The following is a 24,743-nucleotide window of genomic DNA, read 5'->3' as shown; positions in this document are numbered from 1 at the left end:
TTGAGAACGCCCCTAGAAAAGTGTCTATTAGTAGTAAAAGTAAGGAACTTAAATTTGCTATCTGGATCTTTTAAAAACACATATTCAGATGGGAATAGTTCTAATTTTTAATCCCTATTTTACTGATCAAGGTGTGGTATGTGTTAAGACTCCTTAAATGTATTGTGGTTATTTCCTCAGAGTTAAATTTTCAGCAAAGCCTCTCCACAAAAGTACACATTTGTGCATGCTCAGGCATTAGACTATTTAAAGGATACGTGGCTGTATTAGCACACACAAGTTGTTTGCAGCTGTGCAGAGCAGATGCAAGTATGTGCACGTACAAGCAAGAACCTAAAACCTTTTAGGGTTTTCAGATTCCTTTTTATTCAAGTCACATACACACTCCATATTCAGTAGGTCAATTGTGGAAGTTACTGCCATTTCCTGAATGGTCGAAGAGGCCAATTTAGGATATTGGAGCATTGGCATTTTTCACAAAGAAACTAACTTGGTTTGATGCCTGCAGTCTGATTTCAGAACAGTTATCATGGCTTCTCACTGGTTCTGGGAGTCTGTCAGGGCAATATAGGGCCAACCTTGCAATAGTGCTAAGTACTTTCTTAAGAGGTGCTGAGTGCCCTCAGTTGTGATTAAATTAATGAAACAGATGTTGGAAAGGGGTTTCTGTTTTTGTAAATCATGACATCCAGCAAGAATATCCTCAGAATGACAGAATTAATGGATGGGACACGATGGTTGTGCAACACTGTATGAAAAAACACAAATAACTTCTATAACAAAGCAACCATTAAGATCACAGTATGAAAATGAACTAAACCAGCTATATGAACACTGGCTGAGTTACTTTTACTGTCCACCACCCAAAAATGGGGAATATATGATGCTAAGTGTCAGTGAGACACTAGCATTTTTCCCTGTTGGTATGATGAACTTCAGCTCAGATTCCACATTGAAATCAAAGTGCAGCATTAGGGAGCATTACATGGAATTTAAAGTGCTATGTTAGGGAGCTTTAAACATTAAATGGAGCTCAATTCTGTCTCATCTCTGGTGGGTGCACCGGGAGAAGATTAAAGTGCCTTTGGCACATTTGGAGTGGAAAAAAGAAAAGTGGGGATAATCCCAGTGACATAGCCATCATTCTCTCAGTTACACAGGTCCTGATGACACACATTTGAGACACAATACTGATGAATGCAGATTAGCTGCTCCTTCTGCCTTCATAGTTACTGCAACATAAGGCTAGAACTCTAATATAGCAATATTATACAAAGCTCTTTAGGATACCACAGGAAAAGATGCTACATAAAATAAATGCTATATTTACCATGATGTCTTGGTCAAATAACCAAAATCAAAAGGGTAAACAACATTAACATTCTAATGCAGACGATGGTCTGACTATCTTCAGTGCCTTAAGTATATATGCCCAGTGGCTTTTCCCAGTTCCTTGTAATAACCAAATGATGAAAATGGAAGGCATGAGAAAGATGGAATGTTGCACAGCAAAATAAGGCATTTTGCACTGCAAATTGAGACTTGATACCAGTGAATTCATATCCTGATACAGCAACAGACAGGAAACAACCCCCAAAAGATATTGAGCTATTTTAATGCCAGGAGCAGTTCTATTGCAGACTTTAAATGATGATGATGTACTTACAATTGTGGGCTGAGTAGTTGGAATATAGGTGGTGGTCTGCGGTACCTGGACCAGTTTTATAGGCTGGTTGCTTGTCACACCTGTTGCTATCTGCAGAGACAGCACAGGTAACCTCAGTAAAAGTCTCAGCTTTTACATAAATTCCACCTAATTTATTATTACTATTATAATATGAAATTTATGTTGGATGTTGTGTTAAAAATTTGCATCTTAATGAATTCACAGGTTACTTTTGTTAAAACAAAATTCAAATTATGAACATGATCAATGTACACAGCATGATATTTCAGGTAGAACAACTATGTGAAAGAAATTCTAAATTTAAAAAATGAAACATTCCATGGCAGAAGTCTTAGGTAAATGACTTTTCTCCCTCCCTCCCCCGCAATAACACCGCATGATAAAGAAGTTTGTATTGACACAAACAATGTGTACGGACATCAACTGAGCCAGTGAAGCTCAATAGAGTTCACCAGTTTTACTAGTGCATTCAAGTGAAACACACACTGCCTTTTTCTCTCCTCAAATATGGTTCCACCCCAAGTTACTCCCTTAGAAACCACATCAAACCTGGAGATCTAATTCCAGATGTTACCAATGATGCCAGAAATGAACACAGGTTCTCTAGTGCACCACACTTCCCACTCTAGAGGACTAGCTCAATGAGATATCATGCTGGAATCACAGTACTTTACAACATAATATTTTCTGTTTGTAACATTTTCAGACATTGTCAATGAGATATACATTGAAGTGGGGGAATGGGTGGGGGGAGATATTGTGAGGGGCCAGCCCCCAATAAAGTTGTTGCTTTAATAGCCTTTTCTTGGCAGGGAGGAAGAGCATTACTGTTGAAATGGTTATTAGTCAAAACCCGCCTATAAAGTGGAATCCTTATTATAGACATTTATTTTGTATATACAGTGATGGGGCCCTTTGCATCAGAGTACCTGCTCACCCTTGCCTGCGGAACACTGTCAGAGTTGATGGCAAGGAGGATTTCATGCTTGCACGCTGTTCTCTTAACTGTAGATCCAGCAGTGTTTGTGAGTGCTGCAGTCAGTATTGCTCAGCCCAGAAGGCAATTTGTATTGTGTTTGAAAGATCCAGACCAGAAGCAACACTGATGGGCCCTGGAGGAAGACAGGTCCAGTCCCCCTTGGCTGGAAGGATGTCAAGTCAACGTAAGGTCTTACTGGGGATGAGTGGAGGGGAAGGGGTGATCCTGGAGGACATCCTGCTTCTCTCCCTCCAAATGTAATAGTTTTGTCAAGATGGAGGAAAAATACTATTTCCTATCTCACTCACAAAATGACCCTCTAGAAATGTACAAGGGGCCAAAAATTATTGATGTCCCAAGGATGCCTTAGCCTCAGGTTTAAGAGAAATCAGACACATTCTTAGGCTGAAGTGACTGCAGTGATACTCACTGTAACACAGTCTTTGTTTTTATCAGCTGCACTGTCCTTTTCCTTTGGGGTGCTGGCTGTTTCTGTGGATGGAGGCTGTGCACTGGAGCTGGGCTGGGACGATTTATTTAATGTTTCTGAGTTCATTTCTGTATCTGTTTCTTGTTGTGTTGCAGTAGCTAAAATAAAAAAAAAGTTTTATACAATATAGCCATTGGAATCCACATTCACCCCTCCCCACTGGCACATCTGTGCACACATAAACGGACACCAATTCCACTGCCCCATATTTCATCACTCTGAGCAGCTGAGAGGTAGGCTTCCCAGAGGCAGATTACCTGACTGTGTGCAGGATTTCATATGCTCAGGCCAGTGAGCTTGCTGGCAGGGGTAGTCACAGTAGCTGGTATTCCAGCAGCAGTAGAAGATGGCTTCTTTCTTGCAGTTGGCACACCACTGCTTCTTCTTGGTTTCATCCACAGCTTGCTGCTTCTCCAACTCCAGCTGCTTCTTTACTTCAGCAATCAAACGATCACGCTCCTGCTCGAGACTTTGCCGCATCTCTGCCATTGTCAATTCTAGTTGAGACACAAAGAAAGATGAGTGTATATTTCTCCATCGGTAAGGTGCAAATTACCAGGCTCAATCTTTGGGCCATCATTTTTACCCTCTATTATTTATTATTTCTATTACAGTTAGCTCCTTGGTGCCTCAATTGTGCTGCATGTGGTATAAAGATGTACTCCCCACCTGCTGCAGCTGCCTTGCACAGCCTTTGGCCTCAGAAGCCAAGAGTTCAATACTGCTCTGTGAACTAGTTTTCAACAAATAAACAGGACCATGGATCACACTCTTCCCTCCCAGAAACACAAATCCATCAATTCTGTATCCTGGCTCCTTTAGACAGAAGAGTCTGAATGTCTTCACAAACATGGCTCTCCCAGGACATAACTGTAACAAGGGTTAAAGTTCCAAAGCCAAAATGATTCCAGAAAGCTTTGAAAGTCATATTTACTTCGATGAATAAAATGAGATAAACACACAGAATTATGTATCTGCCAAAATTCAATCCCCCAACCTTTATTTCCAGCACAGCTTCACAGGACACAAAGGGATGAAATAAGATACTATTACACAACTTTGTCCCCTGGACCTCAGGCCAGTTCAACACCACATGTTATTTAAAAGGGATTCAGGAATTCCGTAACTTGTGCTTTGCTGCAAGTTTCCCCCAGGAATCATTACATCAGCCAATGATCACTGAAGTACAGCAGTACTTTAACCATGCCCTCATTTCCTGGACTACATGGTGGTGGAGATGTGGGGACTGGGAAGAGGTGTCCTATAGCCAGCTATGCTGGTTCCGTTCTTACTGAAAATCTCCCATGATGCGGAATCCTCAACTGCTGGTTTAAGTCAGTGTTTTGGCCCCTTTGTAATGCCAGAGTAGCATAAAGAGATGAGTATCTGTCAGTTTTTAAAATAAATGTTTTATCCTGGAGCAAGGGTTTTCAACAAATTTTTGGTGGTCTCAGAGTGCAGCTACCAACTCTTGCTAGCGGCTGCTCTGACATTTTTTCCTAAAATACTTAATTAACTTTAGGAAAAACAAATAAATATGCACATATACATGTCCAAATCATTATAATTTATTTAGGGAGGGTTTTCTTTTTGCAGACTCAGTAATAAAAATAATGTACAGTTGTCTCTATTCTTTGCTGATCCTGAACAGAATAGAAACACAAGGTGCTTTGTACATTCTTTTCTTTTTTCTTATTGTTTCTTTTGCTTTTTTTTCCTGGTTGTGGTTTTTTTTTTTTTTTAAGACTTTCTAGCTAGTAAGTCTGCTGGGAAAAGTGATATTAACAAACATACAAATTAGGGCTGTCAAGCAATTAAAAAAATAATCACAATTAATTGCACTGTTAAACAATAATAGGATATCATTTAAATATTTTTGTATGTTTTCTACATTTTCAAATATATTGATTTCAATTACAACACAGAATACAGAGTGTACAGTGCTCACTTTATATTTATTTTTCATTACAAGTATTCGCACTATAAAAAACAGAATAGTATTTTGCAATTCACCTAATACAAGTATTGTAGTGCAATTTCTTTGTCATGAAAGTTGAACTTACAAATGTAGAATTATGTACAAAAACCCTGCATTCAAAAATAAAACAATGTAAAATTTTAGAGCTTGCAAGTCCACTCAGTTCTACTTCTTGTTTAGCCAATCGCTCAGACAAACAAGTTTGTTTACATTTGCAGGAGATAATGCTACCCGCTTGTTTACAATGTTACCTGAAAGTGAGAACGGACGTTCTCGTGGCACCGTTGTAGCCAGTGTAGCAAGATATTTACGTGCCAGATGCGCTGAAGATTCATATGTCCCTTCATCCTTTAACCACCATTCCAGGGGACATGTGTCCATGCTGATGACAGGTTCTGCTCGATAACAAGCCAAAGCAGTGTGGACCAACACATGTTCATTTTTATTATCTGAGTCAGATGCCACTAGCAGAAGGTTTATTTTCTTTTTTGGTGGTTCGGGTTCTGTAGTTTCCGCATCAGAGTGTTGCTCTTTTAAGACTTCTGAAAGCATGCTCCACACCTCATCCCTCTCAGATTTTGGAAGGCACTTCAGATTCTTAAACCTTGGGTCGAGTGCTGAGGCTATCTTTAGAAATCTCACATTGATACCTTCTTTGCATTTTGTGAAATCTGCAATGAAAGTGTTCTTAAAATTGTTACTCCTGGGGGAATTCTGTATCACTGCGCATGCACAGAATTCATGTCCCCTGCAGATTTCTTTGCTTCTCCGCAGAAAAATGACTTCTGATGGGGAAGCAATGGGAAGTCGCAAAAACAGTCATGCGCCCTTTCCCAGACAGCACAGGCAGGTTGGTTCGGGCACTCCAAGCAGCCAGTAGAGATGTAAATCACCACCCAGGGGGGCTGTGCAGTCGTGTGTGTGTGTGTGAGAGAGAGAGATACTCTGTCCCTCTTGCTCGCTATTGCAGCACATTTGGTGTGGAGGGGCAGGGCTTCGGAGTGTTTCTGAAGAGGTAGGTGTGGGACAGGCACTGTCCCCTCAGGCAGAGCAGGATATAGCAACCTGCCTTCTTAGTGAATTGCTCCCATTCTCTTTGTGAATTCCCCCAGGAGTATAAAATAGGTGTAAAAGTTTTAAAGCTCCTTTACATTGCCAGAGTGGTGTAAAGGACAGGATGGCCTTATAAATGCTGACTGTGCTTTAGTGATTAGAATTGGTCTAAATTTTTGAACTGCAATGTGAGTTTGATTCCCCAGCCCTCCTTGGTCTTCAGTTGACTATGATGTAACACTGACAATATGGATGCATATATTTGTTGACTAATAACTAGAGATAAAGAGTCAAACCTAGTTACATTACTGTTAGGCAAGGGGGTTTCGGAATTTCTTCCAATGCGCCCCACCTCCATTCTCCATCCACTTTATAGTAGTCTAAATAAATTACCAAAATAATTGAAACCAGAGTGATTATATTGTGTTATTTTGACAAATAAAGTATGAAGAATTTTGCAGAATTTTATAATATCATGTGCAGAAATTTTAATTTTTTGATGCAGAATTTTTAATGTTTTGGTGCAAAATTCCGCCAGCAGTATAAAATGGACAACATGTGCTGGGTCATCATCTGAGACTGCTATAACATGAAATATATGGCAGAAAGTTGGTAAAACAGAGCACGGGACATACAAGTCTCCACCAAGGAGTTCAGTCACAAATGTAATTAATGCATTCTTTTTTTAATGAGCGTCATCAGCATGGAAGCATGTCCTCTGGAATGGTGGCCGAAGCATGAACGGGCATACAAATGTTTTGAATACCTGGCCATGCAATTGCCTGTTCTCACTTTCTGGTGGCATTGTAAATAAGAAGAGGACAGCATTATCTCCTGCAAATGTAAATACACTTGTTTGTCTTAGCGATTGGCTGAACAAGAAGTAGAACTGAGTAGACTTGCAAGCTCTAAAATTTTACATTGTTTTATTTTTACATTGTTTTATTTTTGAATGCAGGGTTTTTGTACATAATTCTACATTTGTAAGTTGCACTTTCATGACAAAGAGACTGTACTACAGTACTTGTATGAGGTGAATTGAAAAATACGATTTCTTTTGTTTTTTACAGTGCAAATATTTGTAAGCAAAAATAATATACACTTTGATTTCAATTACAACACAGAATACAACATATATGAATATGTAGTAAAATATCCAAAATATTTAATAAATTTCAATTGGTACTCTATTGTTTAACAGTGCGATTAAAACTGCGGTTAATCGCAATTAATTTTTTTAATCACAATTAATTTTTTTTAGTTAATTGTGTGAGTTAACTGTGGTTAATCAACAGCCATAATACAAATATCACTTTTCACAGCAGACTTATTCAGTCCCAGCAAGCCCAGAGACAAATTAAGCCCTGAATAAGGAAGTGGTTACGGAGGCAGTGCAGCACTGGGACAGGCACTCAGGCCAAGGGTGATTGGAGAGGCTGAGCTCAGGGCCAGAGCCCATCACCTCACAGCCAGGGAATGGAGCCCAAAACCCCATGCCTGAGGATGGAGCCCAAAGGCCCACGGGTGGAGCCTGCCACCCACCACCCCTGGGCTGAAGTCCAACTCCACACCCCTGGGAAGGTGGGGAACACATACTGGCTGTCTGCTCCTCCAGCTTTTCGGTCTCCAGAAGTGGCCAGGGCCCAAACCACTGCTTTCACCCCCACACCACCCAGGAGGCTGTGGCTGCAAGAAAAGCCCCTGGTGGCCATATTTGAGAAACACTGTCCTAGAGTCTAAAGAAAAGGAGTACTTGTGGCACCTTAGAGACTAACAAATTTATTTCAGTATAAGCTTTCATGAGCTACAGCTCACTTCATCGAATGCATGCAGAGTCAGTTACACTGAGTCAAAAAAGAATCTGAAGTCACCAATAACCCCACACACACCAATTTCATTGGGAGCAGGCCCAAACCTTGTGGGTACATTAGTGGAGGCTGGCTGAAAATGAGATCCTCACTTAGAATGTGGGAGACCCAAGTTCAAGTCCTTGAACCAGTAACTATTTATATTTATACAAAGTGGAACAGTGTCCACAGGAGATACTGAGAAAGACCCAAATAGCCGATAATCTAGTGGTTAGGGAACTCACCTCCAGTGCTGAAATCCCTTTTCCACATTAGGCAGAGAGAGGAACAGAACCATGGTCTCTCCCAGGTGAGTTCCCTAACCACTCAGCTAAAAGTTATAGGGGAGGCCCTTTCCCCACTCCTGGCCATTTTGTGAATCTAGTTTCCTCTCCTTTCATCAAAATGAAATAGTTTGAGTCAGGTCAAAACAAAACATTTTGTTTTTATATTTCTGAAATATTTCAATTTTTTTGGTCCAGTTGAAACAATTCAGCTAATTCAACACCAATACGCAAATGGTTTTGAGTTCACCAAAAGCGCCTGTTTGGTGAATTATTTGCTGAAATTTTTTTGCATAGCTCTAATTACTGTTAGTACTGTGTCTGTGAACAGATAGCCCAAAATAAATAGGTCAAAACATTCATTAATAAGTTAGGTCTCTTAACAGAGGTTATCCAATGATCCACATGGTGAGGACCAGGTTACATACTCTTTCTCAGAAACCTTTTCCCAAGCTTAACTCTGTTTCACTGGTTAAACTCAAAAGTGTTTTTAACTGCTGTTTTCACTAAAACAGCAACTGTCTAAATTACTGGGTACATGCCCAGTAACATCAGCACAGCACATTCTGTTCTATTTTCTAACCCTTCACACATGGACAATTTGTACTGTTGCATAAATGAACCAAACATACACCAGAGTTCTTGAAATCATATTATTTTAGGCTGTACTTTTCATACCAAGATTGTGTTTCATTTCTGAGAGTTCCTGCTGATGTAACCATTGAAGTTTCTCTATTTCGATTCTCAAACGACGAATCTGAAATATCGAAGAGATAAGATTTAATAAAATGGAAAATACAAATTTGGTGTATATAAAACATAGCTACCTAATCATTTAGAAAAATTGGGCTTAGAGACAAAGGGCCTGATTCTCATTTACACTAAGGCCTCTTTTACATTGTTCTGGCAAAGAGATCTTAAGTGTAAATGAGAATTAGGCCCAAAGCATTCTGACCAATTAACCAAGGTTCCAGAATATCCATAAGCATCAATAAGAGAGATACAAAGCAAACTCTTGCTTGCGGGTGTTTCCTACCATAAACAAGGGCGAGACTTGTTTTAAAACTCAAAACAGTGCTGCTCAACTTGGGTCTTATTCTTCTCTTATTTCCATTATTTTTACACCAACATAACTCTATTGACAACAATGGAGTCATTCCCAATTTACACAAATGTAAGAAAATGGAGTATCAGGCACCTTATCTCTAAAAACTGTTGGACTAAAATTTGTCAGGCTTCAAATGTATCTGATCTGAACCTAAGCCACATCCCTCAGTTTAGACTGTAGTTATTTATGTCTTATAATTTTTTTTAAATGGCCCAAGTATTCTAAAGTATGCTTCTTATTAATTTAAGAAGCATAGAGACTGGGGACATAATCACTCAAATGGATGATTTTGGATATGTTTTTTACACAGCAAAAAATAAAAGATCAGTGGCAGCAAGTCTCAGAACCCCTTGTCAACTGACTGGGGCTTGCCCTAGCTGGCTAACAACAGCAGTTTAGACATTCAGGCTTGGGTTGGAGCCCAGGTTCCAGCCAAAAACCAATGAGGGGAAAGGGTCTCAGAGCCCGGGGTCCCACTGAAACCCGAACATCTATACTCCTACTTTTAGCCCCGAAGTACGAGCCTGAGTCCATTGACTGGGCTCTGAGATTCACCGCCTTGGGCTTTTCTGTTGTTGTTGTGTAGACATACTCCTCCACTTCTGGGTTAAAAGAAGTCACTCCTGATCCAGAGTTTTCTCTTGCTTATGTTCTAAGGCAGTTTGCATTACATAATAAAGTTTGTTCAATTTTTAAAAGAAAACACATAAAAGCAGTGAGATATCACCTCTGAAAATAACTACTAACCGTAGCAGTTAACACAAAATACAATCCTTTCATCTAATAAATCCAGAGTTTTACACTGCAACAGAAAAATCCGATGTAATAAACGATGAATGATGATAAAATAATCAGGAGTCTTTGGAGAGAAATATCAAAGCTACACTGCGGTTTCTACAATGTGATCATGGGAAAGTGCAAGTGTCTAAAACAAAATGAAACTAAACATAAAATGCTACATTACAATAGAGAGTAGTTTTGGACTTAAATCAGCCAAAAAAGAAAAAAAATCTCCTCTTGAGCTAGGCTGAAGTGCTCAACTTTTTTATGGTAATGTTCTGTGTTTGTACAGTCCCTAGCATAATGTGGTATGGTCTCTAACAAGGAAGCCTAGGTGCTACCACAGAACAACAACAAAGGTACTTGTATCTGTGACAAAAGTTATAGATTTGACAGCAAAGAAGTTAGGGTCCAAAGGCAGCCTTAGTTCAAAATTTCTTTTAGGTATAGATACAGGCCAAGTTTTCCCTATTATTTAAATAAAGGATTTTTTTTAAATGTTTGATGATTATCTAAGATGTAAAAAAAGCAATATGCTCTGATGAAAGCAATACTGACCTCAGCTATTGTACTTCCAGTGGTATTTTTGGAAAGATCATTATATATTTCAGTCATTGTTCCTTTTATTGCATCCATCATCTGAAAAAGAGAAATCACTTTTTTCCAAAGTCTATTTTTTAATGACCAATACATTCATTTTACTCGTTTTTTCCCTTGCATGAATGAACTTATACTGCTGTCAACAATGCCACATATCTTTATATACATTTATCAGAGTACATTTAAAAAAACTTCTAGTTAGGATTATGAAGAGATTTTGGATCATGATTTTGAAATGATTTTCCAAGGGATATAAAACTGAGCCCAGATTTTAAAAAGGCTGAAATACAGTATTTTTAACTGTCCAACTGATTCTGCAATATCCATAAAAAGAAAAGGAGTACTGTGGCACCTTAGAGACTAACCAATTTATTTGAGCATAAGCTTTCGTGAGCTACAGCTCACTTCATTGGAAGCTTATGCTCAAATAAATTGGTTAGTCTCTAAGGTGCCACAAGTACTCCTTTTCTTTTTGCGACTACAGACTAACACAGCTGTTACTCTGAAACCTGCAATATCCATCAGTTTCTTAAAAAGGATGGCTGTAGTAGTGATGGCATCATTACCGCTCTGTTGGACAATCAGCCAACAAAATGCCATCGTGAGCTTGGTTTCTTTATGACAACAAGTGTATCACATCACACCACACCCCATACTGACTGCTGGCTCCTTTCTTACAAAAAGGCAGGATACAGAAGTATATAAAAATCGTGCTCTTTAATGCACTCAGCAGAATGGACCTGAAAGGCAGAGAAGTGGAGATGGGAAGCCTAATTATGAATAGAACAGCTTTGGTGGTAACATGTTGTAAGAATGCCATAGAGCCCTGAGGTTTCATCTTGGCAAGTAACTAGAGGCACTGATTCCCGAATAACATGAAAGAAATCCGCAAGTACAGTGTATATATTAACTGCATTTTACATTGTAGTTAAAATTAAGTCAATCTCTATGCATTATCATATGTATTAGTCCCAAGATAAGAAATAATGTTGAATATATAAAATACTGCACTTCTTCTCAACTAATATATGTGAAGCTCTAGTCTCATGCTTCTTTTAGAAGAGAAACTTTGTTCTTCATCAAATCAAACCAATCGTATGTACAAACCTCTACTGTATACATAAATTACATCCAAATAAGGCCGCACACATACTCATAACTCCTTCATTCTTTGAGCAATGTCCAACCTATACCTTGAATGAAGTTTCCATATGATGAAAATACACATTGTTTTAAAATAGGAACATATTTATTTATTTAACAGAGATCTATAGAAAGTCAATTCCACAGTGTTAATGAGAATTATTTCTTAAGATTGATTATAGATTTACTCTTCTATGAAGAAATATAAAAAATATGGTCTAGATTGCCTATCATTTAACAAAGGAGAGTAGTTATGGGGGGATATGGGAGGAGACACTACTGTAATAGTAGTGTGGTAGTCAAATAACTGTAGTGTACAGTGTATATGACCTGTGGCTAAAATTTACAGATTGCTGAACCAAACTAGAAGCAAAATGTGCCCATTTTACAGATAGGGAATGTGGGACAGAACACTGAATTCACTTGCCCATAGTCATACATGTCAACGGCAGAGCCAGGAATAGAACTGGGGTCTCCTAACTTCCAGTTCAGTACCCTAGCCACTGGATCATGATGCTCTCTGTTACTGATTAATCTGTCCCCTCTTTAGAACGCACAAGAGTAGTCCCACAAAAGAGAAATGCAGGAGGGGCAAATCAGACTCAAAGACTTAACACATGGTTTTTAGCCATATGGTAAAGGACTGTATTAAGACCTCTGGTGAAAGTTGCTGACTTTTAGTTGCACTGGAGACAAGCTTTTTAGGCTTAAATTTTGGTCCCACTGAAGTCAACAAAACCAGAATTTGGCCTCTGAAGAACAAAAAGGAATAAATCTTTAGTGGACCTTGTTCTCTCTCCCATTTTTTTTTTAAATTAAACCTGGTCCATATTGCTTAGATCAGTGTCCTGAGAGTTCAAGGGGGGGAATGATATGACATAACTCACCATGCTTAAAATAAAACCTTCGTTTGAAATTCATCTTTCTGAGTACGATTGATGATTTTAGTTTGTGACCTTATTAATACCAGCCGAAATAGATAATAAATCATTCTTCTGAATTTCAGCAAATTATAGCACTTTTAATAAGGCCCTCACAATCTGTTGAGACACAAATTATTTCAAAATAATTTTCTGAAGAAAACCCTGCTCAAGAACTTACTTTGCTAGTGTACTTTGCAATATCTGCTGCCACATCAGCTGAAGCTGTTGCTATTGGCAAATCTGTATTAATTGAAGAAGAAAGTGTACTTGAAGATCCAGAACTGGTAACCATAGAAACAGGCTGAGTACTTGTAACTAAGGTGATAGTTGATGTGGAAGTGCTCTGGGTGATCTCTTTTTGCTGTACAGCTAAGAAAATAAAACATACAAATAAACTAAATCACTGTATACATTAACCACTTAAATAAGTTAATTAATAGGCAAACAGCTAAAAAACTGGTTATTAGCTTGCTGATGATAGGCATCCTTAAGTAAATGGATGCATCTAGCCATTTCACTAATCTAAGTTATGAATGCTTTTGCTACTATTATTTATAAAACTGTAATATTCATGAAATAATGCTCCAGTGCCCTTATTAATCATTTGCTCGGTTCTTATATGTGACCTATAGTTAAATATGCAGACACAGCTTAGAGGCTTGCCACTTTCAATTCTGGTCACAGTACAATTCTTTCCTGTGAATCTGTGTCCCACTTGAGTTTCCAGGACTCCCTCAACCTGCTTCTCAGAGGCCCAATTACTAGATTTCCAGCCTGCTGTGCTTCCAGCAGCTACCACCATATATACAATATGAAAGTTCCATCTTGGAATCACTGTAAAGGGTGCCTGAAGTTTGCACGCTCTAGTATCCATTTGTCTCTGGTACAAGGCTTTGTTAGCCACAGTAAACTGCCTCAGAAATGCTGACTGACAGGATTTTTTTGCCTTTGAAAACATGTTCTCTGAGCCATCATACAGCACGTTCTCAAGCACGCTTTGGTCTCATTTCCTGACATTACTTCCATTCCTTTGTAATTAATGCCACCATCATCACAGCAGTTAGTTTTAAGTACCCCTTCATGAGGGATTTTTGCCATATCTAAGTCCAAATCAACAGTGAGCTAGTTTGGCCATCAACTGCTTGAACAGTGGGGATTGTGATGTCAGATGTAACTGAATTAAACACAAAATTGCTAATTTCTATACCGTAAACCTAGAGCCAGACTTGAGATACCCTTGCTCATGCTTGTTAGTATGGGGCTTCTTCAGGAATAAGTACTCGTCAATGTGAATAAGGGTATCACAATTTGATCCCTGCTGATTAAGATGCTTCAATCCTTTTTGTTAAGACAAAGTTTTCTAACCTAATTTTTTTTCAAAACAACTGCTGATATGAAGGACCCCTACGTTGTTTAAAATGTAACCATTACAACTGAAAGAAGTTTGCCAAGTTTTCTCTGTGCAGCATTCTTTTACCTGTGCCAATTTCATATACATCAAAATTAGTATACCAAAAATAATTTCCAGTCCAATATACTTCTAACACAGGATATGTAAAATGGAACAAAAATAGTTTGGGTATAATTTGTGATCTTGTCCAAATATGCTGATTATTAAAACTTAATCTAGGCATTAAGCACTAATTTTTAAGTATGATTCTACTCTTTATTAAAAAATAAGGATTTCACAGGGGTTCCATACTTATTTTTCTCAGTGAATTTTCTGTATCAAATTTGCTCAGTTTACAAGTAAAAAGTTATTTCTGTTTCACATTTTTAATTGACGGTGTCACGAACTCAGCCTGGGATCTGAGATTTAAGTTGGGTTCTTCCTGGCTCATGTATCATTGCCAGCAAAAATGATTCCACAAACCAAATGCTGCCTTTTTAACACCTGTGCAATCATATCCTCAAATTACATATGTGCAACATGTATTTACATATGTGTGACTCAGCCTTCTGTGGCTTGTCCAGGTGTAACTGAGGCCCAATTTGAAGACAAAGGGGACACAAAGGGAGTCATGCAACTGGAACATATAGTTGACAATTCTGTTCACATATAGGGAAAATATTTCTCCAAAATAGGGAATGAACAGCTTAAAGAATATTTAGACAAGTTCGATGTATTCAATTTGGCAGGGCCTGATGAAATTTACCCTAAAGTACTTAAGAAACTAGCTGAAGCAATCTCGGAACCATTAGCAATTATCTTTGATAACTCCTGACGGTTGGGGGAGATACCAGAGGACTGGAGAAGGGCAAACACACTTAAAAAAGGGAAACAAAGAGGACCTAGGGAATTATAGATCAGTCATCTTAATGTGATACCTGAAAAGATACTGGAGCAAATTATTAAACAATCAATTTGTATGCACCTGGAAGATAACAAAGTTATAAGGAATAGCCAACATGAATTTGTAAATAAATAATGCAGACCCAACCTAATTTCCCTTTTTGACAGGGCTGCTGGCCTACTGGATGGGGGGAAACAGTAGAAGTAATATATCTTAATTTTAGTAAGGCTTTTGATCCAGTCCCACCTGACATTCTTATAAACAAACTAGGGAAATGTAGTCTAGACGAAATCATCATAAAGTGGATGTACAACAACTTGAAAGACTGTACTCAAAAGAGTAATAATAGATGGTTTGCTGTCAAAATGGGAGAATGTATCTTGTGTACCTCAGGGATTAGTTCTGGGTCCAGTACTCTTCTATATTTTCAGTAATGACTTGGATAATGGAGTGGAGAATATATTATAAATTTGTGGATGACACCAAACTGGGCAGGACTGAAAGCACTTGGGAAGACTGGATTAGAATTCAAAATTACCTTGAAAAATTGGTCTCAAATCAACAAGATGAAATTCAATAAAGACAAATACAAAGTACTTCATTTAGGAAGGAAAAAATCAAATGCACAGCTACAAAATGGGGAATAATTGGTTAAGTGGTAGCACCAATGAAAAGTTACAGAGGCGTTACAGGGAGTTACAGGGGATTACAAATTGAACAAGAGTCAATAATGTGATGCAGCTGTGAAAAAACAAGTATCATTTTGGGGTGTATTAAGAAGAATGTAACATGTAAGACATAGGAGGTAACTGTCCTGCTCTACTCGGCACTGGTGAGGCCTCAAGCTGGAATCATGTGTCCAATTCTGAGTGCCACACTTCAGGAAAGAGGTGGACAAATTGGGAGAGAGTCCAGGAGAGCAACAACAATAATAAAAGGTTTAGAAAACCTCACCTATGACGAAAGATTAAAAACTGGGCATGTTTAGTCTGGAGAAAAGACTGAAGGGGGACTTGATTACAATCTTCAAATATGTTAAAGCAGTGGTGGGCAACCTGCGGCACACATGCGGCCCATCAGGGTAATCTGATTGAGGGCCGGTAGACATTTTGCTGACGTTGACCTTCTGCAGGCACCCCCCCCGCAACTCCCAGTGGCTGCGGTTCTCTGCTCCTGGCTAATGGGAGCTGTGGGAAGCAGCGTCCCTGCAGCCCCTTCGCCTGTAGGCGCCGCTTCCCACAGAAGGTAGGAAAGGAAGTAATGGATTTAATCTACAGCAAGGGAGATTTAGGTTAGATACTAGGAAAAGCTTCCTAACTACAAGGGTGATTAAGCTCTGAAATAGGCTTCCACTGAAGTTGTGAAATCCCCATCAGGGGAGGTTATCAAAAACAGGTTGACGAACACCTTTCAGGTATGGTCTAGGTCAGTGATACTCAGACCTCAGTGGTTCAAGAGCCACATTAGTGAATAACATTACCCAAAAGAGCCACAGTAGTGTGAATTCATTATTTCATTTTCTACTGCCTATCTAGATAGTCTTGGTTATTCTGAACAAGTATTATTTTATCAACTACAGCTGTTTAATAACATAGTAAAAGAATCCTGACAGGGTAATAACTTAGATTGGTTAATAATGAAATCACACAATGTTTTAATATCATGAGCTGCAAAGAGCCGCAGGAGACACATTAAAGAGCCACTTGCAGTTCCCGAGCCTCAGTCTGAGTATCGCTGGTCTAGGTGTACTTGGTGCTGATGGCTGCCTCAGCACAGGGGGCTGGACTTGATGACTTCTTGAGGTCCCTTCCAGCCCTATAGTTCTATGATTCTATGATCCAGAAAATAATTCAGTTCACTCTTCTAGAGCTGTGATGGTTGACAATGGCACAAGTATGCAAACTTATTGTAATTAAAGTAAGGGTTAATGATTCTAAAGACATACCACAGGAAGCTAATAAGTTTAGTAAGCTGTTACCTTTTTAAAGAGTCACTTTTCAGAGTGGAGCCATACTTTGAGATATTGGTTTTCATGGTAGAATTCCTGGTTAGAAGGGCTTGGATCACCATGAACACTACCTAGGCAATTAGGGCACCATGGACACATTGTTACAAGTGTTACCTTTTACTGCCTGTCTTGTCTGATATCTTGTCCCTTGAGAAGACTGAGGTTGTTGTGACTGTTGAGACTGCTGGCTCTGCTGCTGTTGCCTCTGTACCTTTTGCATGTGCCATTTCTGAGACGACGTTTGAAATTTATTTGAAGAATTCCACACTACTCGCTGCACAGCAGGGGCTGTTTCCTTAGGTAGAAGTGGCCTCTGCTTTTTCACAGGGCTCCCTGTGGCTGCTGCAGGAGCAGTGACAGTAGAAGTAGCACTGGTAGTAGCTGTGACTCCAGCTGGTGGAGTTTGGGCTGCAGACCGGGTAAGCACAGGAGTTTCAGGTGGAGGCTGACTGCTTGCACTGGAAGACGGTGGAACTTTACCTACAACTTAAAAATAAAATGTAATATTGACTTTTCACTGAGATTTCTGGTCTATTTATTTCTAGCCACAGTTTTGGAAAAGAAGAGACACACATGCATATTCCAATAAAACAAATTATTTTCCTGTATGTGAAATTCACATCCCCAAGCATTTTCCCACATACCTGTATTTTGAGTCAACTCACAACTATTAGACATTTTATAAAACATCTCTTGCCTTCACTATGATAGAAATGTGACAAGTTAGCCTCTGCTAGGATGTAGGTGGTAATCTAAATATCAACTAAAGGGAATGCAACTTTACCCCACAGAATACTTTCTGAAGACAGGCAAAGCCAAAGAAATGAAAGAATAAGGTATTCAGAAAACACCTGAATCAAAAGTGGACTGTCAATTCTCTAAGTTAATGTATTGTGTACAGCACATTGGAGATTTATGGGTTCAACATACATTGGAAATCTCCCACAACTTCTTATTGGATCACAACAGTTTTTATGCAGATACTATGAATCTTTGACAATAATGACACTAAGAAATCCGTCTACTCTCTTAGGGGAGAAGAGACTGCTTTCTTCTGCAGTCTGACACAGAAAAACTAACACTAATTTAAGAAAGCAATAAACTCTTCACCACCATCATTGCTTATTCAGGTTTCCGACATGCATGCCCTTACACAGATTGCTTTGACATGACCAATTACTTTACTTTAAAAATGTCCTCCCTAATCTAATTGCAATTGGTAACTCCATCTTAAGCCAACCAGTCAGAAAGAAGAGAGTGGCATCCTATCAGAAAACATGTCATCAGAAGACCACTGTGTTTACAGATGGACTGAGAGAGGAAGACTTATCTTTATTTAGAAGTGTAGTGTCAAAAGCCCAGAACTGGAACAGGATATCCCATTCTTACATACAATGGTTGGAATTGTTAAGTCAGACGTTTTACTGATGCAACGGCAAAAGTCAGTCCCAAACAAAATAATGGTTCCTTTGGTCACCAAATCATAAATAGCAGGACCAGAAAAGATTTACTGTGAGGCCCAGTCTGATAATCTACATTTTGCAGACTAATTCTGACATCATTCAATATTTATGTGTGGTTTCCTACTCTGGGCAGGAGCTCTATAGCAAGAGCAAATAGTAAAGGCAATACAATACAGGCAACCACTGTGTGAGATCTCTGTTCAATCAAAAGAAGAACAGAAGGATGTCACCCATTCATGGATTATGATCCATTCATTAAAGGACTGGCAAAAAGCAAATTTTCCCAGGCACTGAAGTAAAAGAAAGCCCCACTCTATCCTGACTAAAAAAGTTGTGAATCTAATCTTTGAATCACCTGCAGATGGAAGTATGTCAGAATTGTTACAAATAGTAAACAATTCATAAGTCAATTATTTGCTGTTTATATACTTTTTGTATACTACATTATTTTTAAATCAGCAAAAATGTTCAATTCAATAATGTTAAATATAATTTGCATCTATAAGAAAAATTATAGCTTTTCAGTATTAGTCATTTTACTGATAACTTTTTCTAATGTATTAACTAATATATAACTCAATAACTGTTCTGAAGTTAATAAATCTGTGCCATGAGTAACCACTGTTCAATTAAACAAGAACGTTGGTAACTAATAAACAGTCCAAAAATTAAATCCACATCTGAAAGTGTATCATATACTGCTTTCTAGCTCAACACACATTCTCAGCTTCCCTGATTTGCTAATAGTGACAATTATCTATTATAGTCCATGTCTTAAGATTCAAAGTCCAAAAGAACCAAATAAGCATCCATCTTCTCGACCATACTTAGCAATCTGAATGAAAACACTTATAGAGCTTTCATTAGATAGGATGCTTGATTCAACATGCTACTAAACTATGTAAAAAGATAGAAAATCAAAGAGGAAATAAAGAACTTAAATATAAGATCTAGATAGGTTTATATACCACACATCTTACCACAATACTGACTGGTCTAGACAAATATTTTTTTATCTAACAGCTATAATGCCGAGCACAGCTAGCGAAAAGTACTTTTCTTAATGGCTAATTGCAATTTACAATTACCATAATTAACACATGGATAACATGAACTTACATTGTACATAATAGACCTGCTCTTATGACTTTTACTAATGGGAGCAGTTAAATTGACTTTAGTGGGATTACCCACATTTGGGAGTGATTGATCAAGTCTAATATCTCCCAGATCATTATGTTGTTGCGGGGCTCACAGAAGAGTGATGGTTATGGCTGAAATTCAAAAATCTTGAAAAACTTGCAAATTAAATTCCAAATTCATGCAAGGTTGTACAGTATATGTGCTACAATACTGAGCACTAGTGAAAGGCACCTATCTCCTGTGAACGATCATTCACTGAGACCAGCAATTATTGAAAACTATGGGTTCATTGCTTTTATGTCTGTCACATAAATGAAAGAAGAAAATAAATTAAACCTACCATCTTGCTTAGGAGGTGGTTCTTTAGATTCTTTCTTGTTTTTCCGTCCCTCACGCCCACAAGGATCTTCCCCCAGATCAATGACAAGTTCACTTTCTGAATCAGAGTCCAGACCCAGATGCACAGTTGGAGAGTCTGTCTCATCTTTACCTTTCAGTTTTTCTTTTGCAGGATGCTGCAAATTTTTTCCCTTTTCAGAAAAGTCTTTCTCAGAGTCTGTATTCGCCTTTTCTTTGACAGGGACATCTGTTTTCTCCACTCCCGGACTTGTGCTTTTAAGTTCCTCTTTGACTTCAGCTGGAGCTGAGGGTTTAGGTTTTTTTTTCATGGTCAGTGACTCTCTGTCACTTTTTCCACTTTCTTTGTCCTCTCCATCTTCCTGATCATTCTTTGATTTCTGTTCATCATCACTGATATATTCACTGTCACTAGTGTCTGATTTTTCAGAATCCTCAGAGTCACTATGTTCTACTGCGTTATAAACATCTTCAGAGATTTCATTGATTCCTAAAACAGAAAAACACAAAACAAATGTACTCTATTCCACATAAACTGGATAGTGACTTTGTGATTTGATAGAAAAATAAAATATTTTGCATGATTCTATACACTGGAAAGTACATTTGTATTACTACCTTGACTTCCATTCCTAAGCTACATCCTCCTCCTCTTGTGTCCTACCACACTCTCTATTTAAGAATTTCAGAATGTCAGAATGTCACTCTCTATAATCTGATTTACACTTTTACTGGATTTAACCCTTGGCCCTCTTTCCCTGCCTACTCGTTTATCAGTTATCTTCGTGTTCTAAATTTGTCTAACCTAGGGCCAATCTGGCTAACATGCATATGTGTAACTTTAACTACAAAAGTAATCACATTAGAATCAATGGGACCACCCATGTGACTAAAGTTACTTACATGCATGTTTGCAAATCAGGACCTTAGACAGGATGATTTTCCAAGGAGAAGTGGTGCCGTTTTTTAAATCACTATGAAGTGCCATGCAAAGCAATAGTGCAATTCAAATATTTAATAGTGTCACCACCCCTTACCATGTGTAACTGGATATGTTAATACCAGGTAGTGTTTAGTGAACTAGTTACAGTTCTTTAATTTTTCATGTTACAAGGAAAAATAAGACCACAAAAATAAGTATATTAATCTAGGTCAGAAAGGTGCAAAGAACATAGGTTAAAACGTGCAAGCTCTTAAGAGAGATTCGTAACAGCAGGTTCTATTATACGTTAGATTGTTCCAGCTTAACACATTCAAAATGTATTCCCTTAAGTATTCAAACATCATCATCTGATTTTACATTTTAGGGTATAAAGTGTTTAAGGTTTTACAACATGGAAAAATACTTTTTAAGTTTGTAAACAAAATCAACCCTTAAATCAAAGTTTCCTTTGAGTTTAGGTTTCATGCTCCTCTTATTTAATGGACGTTGGGCATACCTAACTGTGCTTTACAACTCTCTATTGTCTTGTCAAGATTAAGTTGGAACCTGCTGCGAATCTGTCGTTTTGGTGAAATTAGCGGCACAGGTGTGGACTGCTGCTGGACTGATTCACTCAGTTCTTTCAGATCCATCTCAGCTTTGCTGCGATCTAAAAAGACATTATAAAAAGAATTCTTTAATTAAGAAAGATACTTTAAGGGGCGAGGGGAACCACCACTGTCCTCATAAATGAAAATTTTGTAGAAAAATTACTTAATTTTAAAATGAAATGAAAATGCAGACTAACTGAACCTTTTCCAATTCCAATATATCTTTTTTGAGATGGGGTGACCACATCTGCACGCAGTATTCAAGATATGGACTTACCAGGGATTTATATAGAGGCAAACATGATATTTTCTGTCTTATTGTCTATCCCTTTCTTAATGATTCCCAAAATTCTGTTAGTTTTTTTGACTGCCGCTGCACATTGAGTGGATGTTTTCAGAGAACTATCCACAATGGCTCCAAGATCTCTTTCTTGAGTGGTAACAGCTAATTTAGACCCCATCATTTTATATGTACAGTTGGGATTATGTTTTTCAATGTGCATTACTTTGCATATATCAACATTGAATTTCATCTGCCATTTTGTTGCCCAGACACCCAGTTTTGTGAGATCCTTTTGTAGCTCTTCGCAGTCTGCTTGGGACTTAACTATCTTGATTAGTTTTGTATCATCTGCAAATTTTGCCACCTCACAGTTTACCCCTTTTCCCAGATCATTTATGAATATGTTGAATAGGACTGGGCCCAATACAGCCCACTAGGGGACACTACTATTTACCTCTCTCCATTCTGAAAACTGACCATTTATTCCTACCCTTTGTTTCCTCTCTTTTAACCAGTTACCAATCCATGAGAGAAGCTTCCCTCTTATCCCATGACTGCTTACTTTGCTTAAGAGGCTTTGGGGAGGGACCTTGTCAAAGGCTTTCTGAAAATCTAAATACACTATATCCACTGGATCCCCTTGTCAACATGGTTGTTGATCCCCTCAAAGAATTCTAGTAGATTGGTGAGGCATGATTTCTCTTTATAAAAACCACGTTGACTATTCCCCAACAAATTATGTTCATCTATGTGTCTGAGAATTTTGTTCTTTACTATAGTTTCAACCAGTTTGCCCGGTACTGAAGTCAGGCTTACTGGCCTGTAATTGCCAGGGTCACCTCTGGAGTCCTTTTTAAAAATTAGCATCACATTAGCTATCCTCCAGTCATTTGGTACTGACACTGATTTAAATGATAGGTTACAGACGACATTTGGTGTTTCAGAGCTTTGTTTATTTCAAGTCACCGCTCATGTTCATCTCTAGCCATGCACGGGTGTGACCGAGGCCAGAGTTTAGCTCTGGAGTATGAAATATCCCAGCTAACTTCAATGGCCTTCAGAACTCTTGGGTGAATACCATCTGGTCCTGGTGACTCATTACTGCTTAGTTTATCAATGTGTTCCAAAACCTCCTCTAATGACACCTCAATCTGGGACAGTTCCTCAGATTTGTCACTTAAAAAGAACGGCTCAGGTCTGGGAATCTCCCTCACATCCTCAACCATGAAAACCGATGCAAATAATTAATTTAGTTTATCTGCAATGGCCTTATCATCCTTTAGTGCTCCTTTAGCATTCTCAATCATCCAGTGGCCCCACTGGTTGTTTAGCAGGCTTCCTGATTCTGATGTACTTACTTAAAAAAATTTTTGCTATTACTTTTTGAGTCTTTGGCTAGGCTAGCTGTTCTTCAAATTCTTTTCTGGCCTTCCTAATTATATTTTTACACTTCATTTGCCAGAGTTTATGCTCCTTTCTATTTTCCTCATTAGGATTTAACTTCCACTTTTAAAGGATGCCTTTTTGCCTCTCACTGCTTCTTTTACTTTGTTGTTTAGCCATGGTGGCTCTTTTTTGGTTCTCTTACTATGTTTTTTAATTTGGGATATACACTTAACTTGAGCCTCTATTATGGTGTCTTTAAAAGTTTCCATGCAGCTTGCAGGGATTTTACTTTTGGTGCTGTACCTTTTAATTTCTGTTTCACTAATCTCATTTTTGTCAAGTTTGCCTTTCTGAAATTAAATGCTACAATATTGGGCCGCTGTAGTGTTTTCCCCACCACAGGGATGTTAAACTTAAATATATTATGGTCACTATTACCAAGCGGTCCAGCTATATTCATCTCTTGGACCTGATCCTGTGCTCCACTTAGGACTAAATCAAGAATTGCCTCTCCTCTTGTGGGTTCCAGGACTAGCTGCTCCAAGAAGCAGTCATTTAAGGTGTCAAGAAACTTTATCTCTGCATCCCGTCCTGAGGTTATGTGTACCCACTCAATATGGGGATAGTTGAAATCCCCCATTATTATTGAGTTTTTTATTTTAATAGCCTCTCTAATCTTCCTGACCATTTCAGTCACTATCAACATCCTGGTCAGGTAGTCTGTAATATATCCCTACTGCTATGGATAATACACAGTATAGGAACAGTGAATTTGTAAAAGGGGACCATACCAATTATTCTGTGGCAAGAACTTTGTTGCTATCACTGGTTTCTTAACATTTAATAATGTTTTAGGAGGGGTTCTACTGGTAAAGTGAACTAATTATGAGAACATGGACAGCCCTAATGGATTTAGCTGCATCAAGAAATGGCACTCGATAGCCAATTAGTCTAAGCAGGATCAATGAGAGTTGAAAACACCAATCCAATTCAAAAAAATTATGTGAAACATAGATTTTGTAAGAAACCAGACTAGATAACACTATTGGAGCCAGACAAAGGCAGTAGCAACTTGACAATGAACCACATGGAGAATATTATTCAGATGACTGACATTGCCCCCCTGCCTGCTGGTTTTCAGTTACTCAGTTTGATTGTTACTGATTAATATGAAAATCATTACCTTGAATCTCTTTCTAGGATTTCAGAAAAAGCTTTCCATTAAAATTCAGCAAGGAGACTTGCTTTCATAGTCACCAAGTGGCAATTTCATGATATGGACCTGTCATGAATATAGAGGGAAGGACAGCAACCTTTATGTATGCAGTAGCATAAAATCCCTCCTTGGCAGTTGTATTGGATTGCTTTACCTGTAAGGGGTTAAGTAGTTCAATTAACCTAGTT

At 38.4% G+C, this 24,743-nt stretch overlaps 1 protein-coding gene across 8 annotated transcripts in view; it reads right to left on the bottom strand.

Annotated features, from left to right (window-relative positions):
- Positions 1-24,743, bottom strand: part of ZMYND8 (zinc finger MYND-type containing 8) — a 120,316-nt gene that overhangs the window by 3,623 nt on the left and 91,950 nt on the right. For 7 of the 8 annotated variants that reach the window (XM_073309526.2, XM_073309528.2, XM_073309530.2 and 4 more), the window contains 9 exons: positions 21,577-21,729; positions 20,121-20,627; positions 17,289-17,660; positions 13,051-13,241; positions 10,765-10,845; positions 8,997-9,075; positions 3,414-3,653; positions 3,097-3,254; positions 1,667-1,756 (listed from right to left, as the gene is read on the bottom strand). In XM_073309526.2, the coding sequence (XP_073165627.1) occupies positions 1,667-1,756; positions 3,097-3,254; positions 3,414-3,653; positions 8,997-9,075; positions 10,765-10,845; positions 13,051-13,241; positions 17,289-17,660; positions 20,121-20,627; positions 21,577-21,729 (1,871 nt within the window). The remainder of the gene's footprint in view (positions 1-1,666; positions 1,757-3,096; positions 3,255-3,413; positions 3,654-8,996; positions 9,076-10,764; positions 10,846-13,050; positions 13,242-17,288; positions 17,661-20,120; positions 20,628-21,576; positions 21,730-24,743) is intronic. The other variant, XM_073309527.2, reaches the window with a different exon arrangement.

The sequence above is a fragment of the Lepidochelys kempii genome, chromosome 13 (genome assembly GCF_965140285.1).
Source record: "Lepidochelys kempii isolate rLepKem1 chromosome 13, rLepKem1.hap1, whole genome shotgun sequence".
Lineage (NCBI taxonomy): Eukaryota > Metazoa > Chordata > Testudines > Cheloniidae > Lepidochelys > Lepidochelys kempii.
This window is presented reverse-complemented; position numbering and strand designations above follow the sequence as displayed.